Source organism: Centroberyx affinis, unplaced genomic scaffold (assembly GCF_046629955.1).
Source record: "Centroberyx affinis isolate AG114_WGS23_722 - 3 ecotype Tasmania unplaced genomic scaffold, CSIRO-AGI_Caff_v1 ptg000091l_1, whole genome shotgun sequence".
Lineage (NCBI taxonomy): Eukaryota > Metazoa > Chordata > Actinopteri > Beryciformes > Berycidae > Centroberyx > Centroberyx affinis.
The window spans coordinates 51,199-63,841 of record NW_027278797.1 but is presented as its reverse complement, the minus strand read 5'-3'; the positions used below and the strand labels follow the sequence as shown (position 1 = coordinate 63,841).

Genomic DNA, 12,643 nt, shown 5'->3' with positions numbered 1-12,643 from the left:
ATTCTTGCTATCCCGAGAAGGCACGAAACTAATCCAAACTTGCGGCTGCTAAAAACAACAAGAACGCTCGCGAGAAGCGTCGGCGAGGAGGGCGAAAACGCTTCGCTCCGGGTGAGCAGAGTGTGAACGGGGGAGGTTAAAAACTTGACGTGACCCCGGATGGTTGAGTGTCAGCGAGCTCTTTGGGGGCCGTTGAGCCCTTGCGGGGTCAGGGACGGTGTCATCGGTGCAGGTAGAAGCAGGTTAGCTAGGCAAAGAGAGCAGCTGTACCTCAGGTGCCCTCAAGCAACACATAGTACCTGCGTTTAGTTTATTCACTCCTAACACAGTTCCGATTCTGGACCCCTTCTACTTCAAGTGTGCACTTAAAACCACCTCAGAACAGCCTTAAAGTCCCCATGAAACTGAACTCCCATTACTTTTACTTCCTGGAAAACACAGTATCTTTGGTGGTGACCTCATGCTGCACTAGTAGGCGTAAATGTATGTTTCTAACAAATATAACCATCTGATTTTTTAACAATTCATCCTCTCCCCACCCCTCCCATCAAATGAAATTTCCTTTTTCTCCCCAACTCATATTCCATTGGTTTAGACTTTTGAATGAGATGGCATTTCATGGGGTCTTTAAAACAACAGTGCTGGTTCAAGGGTGTAAACTTAAAACCCTCCCACAATTCCAGATTAATGCTTTTGGATTGGATACTGGAGGGCTTGCTCAACGGCACCATACATCAAATGTTGCGAACTTCAAGCGTCGAAATTGATATCACCAATCAAACCCGTACAGCACCCTGTAAGAAAAATCTTGGGCAAGAAAACTTGGCAGAAAACAAACTTTCTCATCCATTAGTCAATCTTGGCTGCTGGATTCCAAAACTACTTTCATTATTTTACCAACCAACTTTCCTTTTAATGTAGTCTAGAGACTGACCGGCCCAAGTGTCTGGTAGAGCAGACAAACATACCAGCCACAACCAAAATTTACCCACATTTACTGGTAAGAACCAAAGTATATCTTTTCAAAGAATGGGCCACAGCTTTGGGGAAGTGGGCTCTAGCCACAGCAGTTAAAGGCTTTCACCTGAAGCCTGTAAACCTGCTGGCACAGACTGAGCCGACCTGGGCCAAACAGCTGACTTCCCAAGGACACGCTGTTTCCGTCCGATCTTAAATAATAGACATAAAATCGCTGTGAAAGATAATCTTACGGCAGAGACGCAGACATGATCCTAATGCTTTTAACAGACCCACGTAGAAAAAAAAGAGACACAGATAAACGATGGACGGCTGAATACGTTTTTTTTTTTTTTTTTCGCAACAGAACTGCTGAGTTGTGCGTCACCCTTTCCAAAACATACGATTCTGTTTATTTCATATGAGGATAAAGACCCGAAGGCTTTTGATCGTTCTCAAAATAGAAATATTAGGAAACAAAGTGTAGGCTAATCTTGGTAAATGGATTAATGCTTTGTGAAGCTGAGAACAGGAGCATAAAAATCCCCTGTTGTGAAACCCACATAAAGAGGTCTCTCCCAAAGATCTAGTGTTACGACTTATTGGGGTGTGTAAGTGTGTGTGTGTGTGTGTGTGTGTGTGTGTGTGTGTGTGTGTGTGTGTGTGTGTGTGTGTGTGAGACGTACGTGTGCTGTGATCATAGACGTAATCCCTTGCCTAATCTGGCAGATCACAGCCCTGAAGGAGATCAAACTCCGATATTTGACACCATCTTGTCTGACTGCGTACCCTCAAATTACCCAGGGCATTAACCATATATGTAGGTTTGTGTGTGTGTGTGTGTGTGTGTGTGTAAGTGTAGAAGTTATATTTAACTACCACCAAAACTCCAACGGTCTCCAATATAGGGGTGGAGAATATTGAGGTAAAAGACAGAGGAGAGACCTGAAGTATTCTTTCTTTTTTTTGTTAATGTCTGGGTTCAGGGTAACACTACATAACTGAGGCAGGTATATCGTTTCCTCCTTCTAATCTCGCCATCTCTGACACACAAACACACACACACACACACACACACACACACACACACACCACTGTACAGGAAAGGGGGGAGTTTGGGATGCGATCTTGGAGCAAACCCAGGCCCTGTAATTCAAACCTGTCATCGCCGAACAAGAGGGACCTGTTTGGTAAATAAGAGCCTGGTTCAACATTAGAGGCACATACGTCCCACGCCACATCTGCTCTCCATTCTGATGTGGAACGAGAGATGAAGGAGGGAGAAGAGAGAGAGATGGAGGAGGGAGAGAGAAAGAGAAAGAGAGAGAGGGTGAAAAATGTGAGGGAAGAGGTAACAGAGTGAGAGAAAAGAGTAAGAGAAAGGGAGCGAGAAAGAAAAAAAATGAAAGTAATGGAGAGCAAGGGGAGCAGAGAGCCACAGATGCCAGTGAATGCATCTAAATGCCTGCAACAAAACCCTGTTGTGCCTCTCTCTGCCCACCCAGGGTATAATGTGTGCAGGCCAGGTTTGGTGTACGCACCAATGCGGATACACAAACCTCATCTTTCAACGCCACCCACACTGCGCCTCTTGCTAATGAAAGTTATGAGGGGAGATCTAACTCAATTTGGGTAAGGAAATTTCCACGCTAAGAAGTAAGCAAAAAATACAGTTTCATACAAATCAAATTCCCCGCAATGAGCTACCATAAAGAGGAGCTGACATGAGTAAATAATTACATCTGCGAAGTTTTCACTCCCCCCTCCCCTTCTCTGTGGAGACGGTAAATATAGGATTACGCAAATGATTATGCAAGGCATTAAATGGTTCCAGTTTCAAATGCGGTAGAAGGCCTGTGGTTTTGGTGTAAAAGGGAAAGAACCAACTTGCTAAATATGGATCGCCCGAGGAAAAAAAAAAGAGAAGTTTGCCAACAAATGAGTTCAATGCTAACATTCTGCCTTGACTGGAGAAGGCATGGCCGTCACGTGTGTGTGTGTGTGTGTGTGTGTGTGTGTGCATGCAGGTTTCTATTTAAATTCCAACATTCCTCTCTCATCTTGTGGATAAACTTAGGCCATTTCTAACCCAACAACCAGCTGGGTCTGCTAAACACCAACCACAATCTTTGAAACACAATCTTTCCAAAAAAAAAAAAACAACAAAAAAAAAAACAAGTACAAAGTTAACAAAAAGGTGTGGAAAACACTATCCCCGGTGTATTTCTTGAATTAAGCACCAACGTCACGGTCAGCACCAACTATTCAGGACCAGTGTGCTTGAAGGAGGTTGTGAGGGCAATTATGGGTCAAGACCTGAGCTGAGTCACAGCTCGACTTCTGATAGATCTCCACATGAGGAGCCTAACATGTTTTCAGGAACCTGGGTCCCAAGGTGAGAGATTCAGTTCCTCATTTGGATCCTGGTCTTTCTAACCCTAACCCAGTCTGAGGAGGTTTAAGGAGAACGGATCCCCTAACCCAGGCAGTGTTAGTGCTATGAACCACCCATTGAGCTACACACGCCCATCCTGTGCTCCAGACAACTAAATCAGAGATCAAAGAAGACAATTTTATTTACTTGAGGGAACACTAGAGGCCTGCCACAGAATGTTTGGAGAGTGGTTCCCAATTGTTATAAGTGTGGTAATCCTCAAGTTCTCTGTGTTGTTGTTTTTTTGGCGACACCTTAGGTGATAAGCAGTAATTGCTTGCTTGTGTCCAGTACTGTTATGTCTTTTTCTTTTTTGATTTTGTGTTGATGATGTTTGAGTTTCTGTAGTTGCTTCTCTTTTCTCTGTCTGTTTAGCCATGGTGGCTATCGCTGCTCATGCTAACTACCCAGTTCTTCTTCTATTTTTTTCTGAACTGTTGTTGCAGCTGTCATAAACTGTGCGCTAGAGGCTTTTCCCAGCAAACAGCTACCCAACACCGGATGTTTTGAACATCAAATGAAAAAGCTTTCATGAACTGACTATAGGTTGAATCATGATTGTGTTATATCATTCAGGGATAGACAGTAACAAAACAGACATTCATTTATGTGAAAATGTCACAGATTATTCCTTTAAATAATCTTTTGGCCCCTTTTTACAGCATCATTTGAACACCTTGGCACAACACAAAACTTGGGCATTTCTTTGTATTGTCAGGCAGGGGCAGGAAATAACGTTACGGTCTTTCATTTGTTGTCATTCTTCCAACATGGTGGTGCGACCCTTGTAACCATTGGTAACGACTATCCAAACATTCCGTGACAGGCCTCTATTTGGAAATAGTTGTTGGTAAAATTACCCTCCTGCATTGCTGCAAAATATTGCACACGTATCATGGCCCCTAACAGCCGTATCCACCTCTCACTGCATTACAGGCCTAACATGATCCCTAAACATGGATGTGACATGTTATTAAGCATGGGGGCATGGGGAGGGGGGCTTATGGGGGCCGTGGAGGGCTGTGAGAGACCCTCTGTTGCCAAGACTGGGGATCTGCCTGGGGTCAATACACACACAAGCACACACACATTCAAAGCACGCAAGCATTCAGATTTACTCTCACAAGCGTATGCACACACACATATACACACAAATATATACAAACTTGGACAAACCACCCTCCCCTACACAACACAAACACACTAATTGTTCTCAAAAGCCATTATACCCACTATTATTCAGCAAAGTTCAATGTTTTGTTGATGTTATTTATCAGTAAGATACCAGAAAAATAAGCCAAAGCACCCCACGCTTGACAAACAGATGCTGGGTAATGCTTTCATCTAGAGCAGTGATTCTCAACCTTTTTGGCTTGTGACCCCTTAAAATGAAGTGATGCCTACATGCGACCCCCCGTCACCGTTGCAAAGAATGATTTCCCCTTTCCAGGTTGTTTCATTATATCAAAGGAGGCCTAAAGGCTGACAACTATTAAGTATTTCACAAGAAGAAAGCAAAAATTAACTAAAAATTATATATTTTATAGTAGAAATATACCCGACCCCAGGTTGAGAACAACTGATATTTTAATGTCACTAAGCAGTATTAGCTGTCAAGATATAATTGCACCCTCTTCTCCCCCCCATACCTGAGTCCAGGTCCATGTGTCTGGCTCTGGAGGTGCTCCTGCCAGCGGTGGTGATGGTGGTGGTGCAGACAGAGAGGGGAGGAAGGATGAGGGGGAAGAGGAGGAGGATGGGGGTGAGGATTGGTGCAGGCAGGGTGGCAGCAGGGGCAAGATGAAGGGGCTCCAGGGTGGGGGACCGGGCCGGGACCTGGGCCTGGGCCTGGACCTGGGCCTGGACTCTGGAAGAGATGGCACTCCTGCTGGCCCCCGGGGCAGCACAGAGCGGGGTGGAAGTGGCAGTGCTGGCAGCACAGCGGAGGGGGCTGAAGAGGAGGGGAGGAAGAGGATGGGGGGAGGGTGGAGGGAAGGTGGTGCTTGGCCAACCTCTGGGAGTCTGTGACAGCAGGGGAGGGAGAGGAGGAAGAGGTGGAGGAGGATGGGGGGAGGTTTCTCAGGGAGCCGTTGCGTTTGGCCACTCCGCCATTTTGGTTCGGTCGGTTGGTTCTCTGGACAACATGTGGCGACCGCGACCTCTGTTGCTTCTGCTGCGCTCTAGAAGCTGCATCCTTGACTGTAACGTCTCCTTCTCCGTCTGCGGTAAGGCAGTCACCACTAGGGGCAGCACTGACGGGGTCCTGGCCTCCGCTGACTGGTGTACTGGTGGTTGAAGCGGCGTTTCCACTGGCGCTGAGAGGATGGTGCCCTCCATTGCTGAGGGCCAGAGGGTCGCCGCTAGCATCGCTCAGGGCCATGGTCCTCTCCGAGCGGGCTGGGCGGGCGCTCGGTCACTCCTCTGGGGGAAGGGAGAAAGGGAGAGGAGGTCAGGGTCTGTTTGACTGATGAGAACACAACTGATGCAGGGAGGGTGGTGTGGGTGTGAGCTGCAAAGTAACATAATCCCTGAAAAAATTATTGCAACTTCTTTTCCCCAATAGTACCACTGATGTTTGTTTGTCACTCCTGTGTGATCAAAAACCCAGTCAAGACCATGAAATTTAGATTCATAATTTCCTCCTAAAAATACTAAAGCAATGTTGTGTGCTTTCAAAAGCTATTAAACAATGTCACTGATTTCTGATTAAGGCTAATCCATTTTAAAATGAAGAGAGCCCTGTTCAGAACCTCATAATGAGCCAGAGGTGATGTGGACAACTTGCTTTTGGATTTGTGGAGAAACACTTCCTGAAACTAATGTGTGCATGTGTTGGTGGCACCATAGCCATCAGTGGAAAAGTCTGGACTCCTGGAAGATACAATGAAATGACATACAGGATGAGCACAACTTGGAAGAAGGGGGGAAAGATTAGAGAGCGAGAAAATAGTGGCAAAGGAGGAGTGAAAAAAAAGGGGAGAAGGAAAGTGAGAGGATGAAGGAGAAGGGCTGGCAAGAGAGGGTGAGAGTGAGAGAGAGAGAGAGAGAGAAAGGTAAGTGAATTTTTAGAGTGAACCATCTTTTTACACACCAAAACATGACTAGCCCTCAGAAATTGAGTGAGCATGAGAGCTTGTTCCATTCAGAGCAGAGGGAGCCCAGGGAGAGGAGAGAAAAAAGGAGACTATATGAGAAAACTGGGTGGTTTGAGAGAGGAACACTCAGAACTGTGTGTCCCAGCATGAATGTACAGTCAGCAAAAATACCTCTTAAGTTGTAAAACTGAGGAAATACACTGGTGACATGTGGGATGCAAAAACATTTATGACAAAAATTAGTCTTCTCAACTTCTCCTCAAAAAAGTAGGCTTTTCCACTTTGATTCCTCAGAACATTAAAAAAACACTTTCCCATTTTTTCTCATTAGCTCTTATCTTTATTTTAGGCAGCACTTCATATATGATTATTGTAGATAAACAGGGATATTTGTCAGATATCTTGCACTTCCTACTGTTGGTTGCTTGTAATTTTGGTGATCTAGAATTTTATGGATTAGGATTAGTTGTAAGTTGCTCTGGATAAGAGTGTCAAGTAAATGCCGTAATTGTAAATGTAAACCAACGCTGACGGCATCATCTTAATTTTTTTGCAGTTTGCAAAAATGACAAATACATGACTGGGTTGTCTTGTAAAACATAGCAAAACAAAAAATGGCACCTGCCTGATGAAGTTAGAAAGGGAATAGTCTTTGCTGATTTACTAAGCTCCATTGAAATATTTGGCAAACCGATCAAATTCCTCTCTCCCTTCTTGTCTCATTGTAGTCCTGACAGTCAGTTCAAACAGGGTCCGTTTCAGATCAATATGATTTACGGAGCATGAATAAGACCTGGCATGAATTGGCAGCATTTGTATGGATTAGAAGGCATGAGACGCTCAAAAAAAATGGTTCCAACAGAGTGAGAAAAAACAGAAGGTTCACGTTATGCTACAGTTTCAGCCCCTATGCTTCGGATCGAGTTACAAAATACTCACAGGAGACTGCGATGTGAAAATGCGTTTCTGTGGGCTATTTTAGCATAGCAGGGGGAAAAAAAACAGCGTGTCTGTGGCTTTGTGCCATGATATGCTTGACACACTTCAAAAGCGGTTGAATTGTATTTCACAGGTAATGCACTGTCGTGGGGGGCTGTTGCTGGAACAGTGCCCAGCTCCAGCTCCAGCCCCCCCGATTTAAAGAAATTTTACATGAGCCAGGGTGAAATAATGGTACTACTAGGCTTTAATGTGCATGTGTGAGAGTGTGTGTGTGAGAGTGTGTGTGTGTGTGTGTGTGTGTGTGTGTGAGAGAGAGAGATCTGAGAGTCAGTGCTATGAGAGTACAATCATTAGGATCTTCCTACTGGTTGATGTGAAGTTGTGCAGGTTGTGACTAAAGGTGAGTTTATCTTATTTTAACCAAAGGTGTATGGCTTCTCCAATAGCAGGGTTGGGAAATTTACTGTCAAGATGTAATCTGTTACAGGTTACTGATTACCTATTTACAAGGCAAGGCATCCCCTGTGCCTTTAATTAAAGCTAATAATAATAATGATAATGCCTGAAGTGTAAATGTTATCAAATTGTTATCAGGAACATAATCTGCTCAAACTAAAGAATGGAATGTAATTGTATTATTTTCAGTAACTTTTGGGTTCAATAGTTTCAGAAATAGGTAAAAGGTGCAGTATGGCTCACAATTTACTCCAGTGTATAAACTGTAATTTTAATGAAAACAGTATTAACTAGTTTTAAGAGGTCAACAATTTTGCAAATGATTACAATCTCATAATAAAAAGGTTTTCTGATGATTTTGTTCCTGTCACTGCAACAGATTACCTTTTATCATATTACTATAAACCGATAACATGTAATCCGTGAATCTCAAACTCATATTTCAACAACAGTTACATATTGCCACAAGAATTGAGTCAATTATCTATTTAAAAGTTTGTGTACAACTCCCTCCTGAAGCTTGAAGACAGTAAATCAAGACTCTCAAATCTGTGGTGCCATCATGTTGCCTGTGTGTAAAATGTTTCAGATGTACCTTAATGAAATTCATTTCACAGTGGTGCCTTAATCATAAAACGTACCCTTGTACGGTTACAGTGCCCATAAAGTCGGCCTCCGATTCATTGTCACTGAAGCAGCTCCAAAGCGTTTTAGATGACATAACAGACATGTCCCAGATCTCTTACTTTTAAATTTGTTTGAGAAATAATAACTATAGTTGTATAACACTTAATCTTAACTAGTTTTACATTCAAAAAACATACACACACATGCAAACAAATACATACATGCCCCTTCGTTTCTACTGAACCACAACCCCTAAAAAATATTCTGCCGCAAAATGGATGTGCTTGCATTTGAGCACCAAGTGATATATAACACAAGCCTGTTTTTCCCCGTCCAATGCTGAGCAAAAGACACGCGGCGTATGTGACCAATGTGCTCTGTGGCACCTCAACATGAGTGAGGGGCGAAACATGAGCATGACAACCCGTCGGGTCAGGGGTGGCTGGGAGGACGGGGTAGAAAAAAAAAAAAGGGGGGGGGGGGAAGAAAGAATAACTCCAGAGTCCAAAGAGCTCAGAATAGCAGAGTGCTGAGGGAAACCCTGATGAAGTCATTAGTCTGGCTCCCACAGCTGTCAAGATCGTATAATGACTTAAAAAAGGGCTGGTTAGAAACAGAAAAGACTAATAAATATGAAAAAGAAATTGGTGAGTATTGATTATTATACATGGAGTGGTATTTACTGCTATATTATAGCACTGAATGTTCTCCATTTGAATCCTACGCAACCCTGTGTGCTTTCTTCCTGCATCTGCCCTCAACATTGGTGTTTGGGTCTAAAGGAATTTAGCCAGCAAGAGGATCAGCTCGGTGTGTGTGTGTGTGTGTCTGCACCAATGGAGAGCGTTGACAGGCAGGTGAGACATCTAGGGCAGTCTGTGCGGACACAAGCAGGGTCTTGTGTCTCTCTTCAAAATAAAAGTTGACAGCTGGACCAAGCTGCGCCTTGAACAACTGGAACTAAGACTCCAAAAATGCTTCTTCCATCCATTGACGATCTACATCTAGCTGGTGCTCTTTAATCAGAGTGACATCAGAACAAGTGAATTAAAGGACATTAGCATCATAGCAACTGGCAAGTGTATTGAAGTGCAAGAGAAAGCAAGACAGTGCTAGGAACCAGGGAAGGATAAATGAGCAGTGTGTTAAGTGGTGGAAGTAAGATTTCCTCCTTCAAATCCCTTCATCTCAATCTCTGTTCTTTCTAAAATGTATCTGTTTGATGTACTTTAATCAGATAAAATTAGCTTTCCTCTTATTAGATTCCAAAAATTTCAGGGAGGTGAGGGTCAACGACTTGAAGGAAAACCGCGTCTACAGATGAACAAGTAAAGCAGAAAAGTAACAGACATCTTTGATTAGAGAGGAAGCATTTTGTCTTAGAATAGGAGTGCATCTGGTGGGATTTGAGGGGGAACAATATTCACACACATGATGAAACCCTCACCCAGTAGAACAAGGCCAGAAGAAATGCCATCAAAATCAAACCTGACATTATACTGACATCAAATTGTGAGTTCTGGGCAAATATTTATTGTTTGTGTCAAAGTACAGTTGTTCGGAAGAAGAATATGAAGAATAAGACCTGACCTTCAATCCGAAACCAGCACTCCTAATTAGTCCAACAGGTCAAACTCTGTCCAAATTTATAAAGGCGACGGTGGGCAACTAGTGCATCATTTCCCCCTCATTTTATCCATAAAATATACAGTATACATGGGGGATGCATTGGAATATTTGTGCCAGTAAGGATGAGACTACCCTCAATCCCCCTCAAATCATATATGCCTTGGTCAGAACAAATATTGAATGTATTTAACCTTCATACAAACAAGAGAGTCGACCAAGAACCACTTCATAATGACTCCCCAGGCAAGCGGTTTTGGAATAACGCAGGTGATGACGAAGCGCTTCTTCTGCCTTCTTTCATGTTAAGTTTATGATTATGGGGTGTGAGAGAGACGGAGAGACCTTGGGCGACGGGCAGGTACGCAGCACAAGGCAAGGCATCCCCCTGTCCCTTTAATTAAAGCTAATAGGCAGCAATTACCAGGAATCAGTCAAGAGACAGTTAATAACTACATTGCTTCTAATAATAATAATAATAACAACAGGCAGAGGTCTCCCAGCCAGTTACACACATGCTTGACAAGGCTTTTAGACACGTATTCCTTGGCGTGTTTCTGTCTGTCAGGGGACCCCCCCAAGGGTCCTTTTTCACAGCTGGGCTTTTTAACATGCCGATATGACGGCGCTTGCTCAAGGCTACACTGCTGGGTCTCAAGGTAAATTAGGTGAACAAACCATTCAGTCAGTCTGAGTCCGCTCCTGTTTTCATCATTCCATCAACCCAGATGTCCAACACAATCATGAGTTGAAATGAGAATTGGAAACTATTTCTATTTCCCCAACACAACACTGACAATAAAATGGCTCAAAGTAGCATGTATGTGTCTATATGAGCCATATGTATAAATCAGTTATTCTGATTCCTAGCACTTGGTTTGTTTTGGGAAAATGCAAACGCAGATATAAAGCAGATACCGTCCTCATTCAATATTTAAACCAATGTCATTCTGGCTGTAAGCAAAATGATAAATAAATTAGAAACAGAGACTGAAAATACTAGATTCAGGGATGTAGTGGCAGTAAACCCACCTACTTTCACTTTGTCCTTTTACACTGACATAAATCTTAATGTTAGTATCACTGTATACATGATAGTAAGTAGTGTCAAACTGAGGGAAGTTATATTAGGATTGGGTCTTTTAAGGGAAATTATTAAATAATAAGTAAAGGAAAGTACTAATTAGTGCCAACCTGATGCAAGTTATAAAAAAAAACACTTGAATGAATGTTTTTCTGAAAGCACACTTGACTTTCTTATAGCCTACTGGTGGCTGGTTGCCTTATGATGATCACCGACTGGAGGTCATAGCTTTTTATTTACCACTACATCACTGCTTACGCTACTATCTATGTAACAATCTCCGTTTTGTCCAGAGAATGCAAATGAGGGGGAAAAAACACGGCAAAGTCATTTTGACATCCGTCTTCCCCACTTCCAGCCAAACCTCTCGGACTGACGCACTGTAGCCCAACAACGGAGATGCATATGGACCCAAACGACACACTTCAAACATTTCACAACACCCAAATCCAGCTTTTTTCTCGCGACTCCAGGACACATAAACGCACGCTCCAGCCGCAAATTTGTCTACGATGGTTCACTGAATCTCAGGAAAATGGAGAAAAAACAAGACAGGGGACAAAACAGAGGTTTCACTCTCGCGTTTCACGTGAGAGTATAGTCAGTATTCAGAGTATCCTACCGTGCTGTTGAGTCTCCCGGTGCTTTGCGCTTCTGTTTTCGCCGGGGGGGATTTGCAACATGCGGGGTGCGTACGGCAAAAAAAAAAAAAAAACTCCTCCGGTTTTAGTTAAAATATCCACACGCGCTGTTAAACAAATACTACACCCCGAAAGGAAGCAACAAGTCGTGGCGAAAGCGGGCTGTTTCTCATGGGAGAGCGTCCTGCCAGAATGACAAACACCCGCACACAAGCCCCGGCTCTCTCCGGACAGGCTGAGAGAGGAGGCGGTGGGCTGGGACTGCACTGTAGCGCACTGATAGGATGGTCGCACTGTCTAAAACCCGCTACAGTTTTCTTTTAACCCGCTCACTGCCACACTGATAGGCATAGTACACTTAGAAAGGTCTTGCTAAGCCTTACCATAACAGCTTTTCTCCTCTAGGAAGTTACATGAGATCAGATGGAAACTTGAACGATTACCGAAGTGAATTTGCGTTGTTACAGCGGCAAAGATTAAGATATAGGCTTGCAATGGCTGGAATAGAGCAAATAGAGGGTATAAGACTTAATGATAATTACAATATATTGCGAAAAATATATTAATAAAGACATATGAATTTACAGCATATACAAATGTGAAAATACCTGAGATTATAGCATATGCAATTTGTGTAAAATGTGCATCAGTGTTAGATTTACAGAGCAAGTTTTGCAAGTGTGCATCACTCTCTACTCACATTACACAGAGAGGGCTGTGCACATGTACAGAAATGTGTCTCAATGTGCACATTTGGATTGCCAAACACTACTCACATTTT

The 12,643-nt window shown here is 43.3% G+C and overlaps 1 protein-coding gene across 1 annotated transcript in view; it reads right to left on the bottom strand.

The window, feature by feature from the left end:
- LOC139646584 (protein dispatched homolog 1-like) overlaps positions 1 to 11,977 on the bottom strand; it is a 39,326-nt gene extending 27,349 nt beyond the window's left edge. Inside the window, exons 1-2 of the mRNA XM_071522490.1 lie at positions 11,844 to 11,977; positions 5,041 to 5,812 (exon numbers count right to left, since the gene is read on the bottom strand). Coding sequence (XP_071378591.1) covers positions 5,041 to 5,771 — 731 coding nt within the window. The 5' untranslated portion in view covers positions 5,772 to 5,812; positions 11,844 to 11,977. The remainder of the gene's footprint in view (positions 1 to 5,040; positions 5,813 to 11,843) is intronic.
- Positions 11,978 to 12,643: the final 666 nt, after the last annotated feature.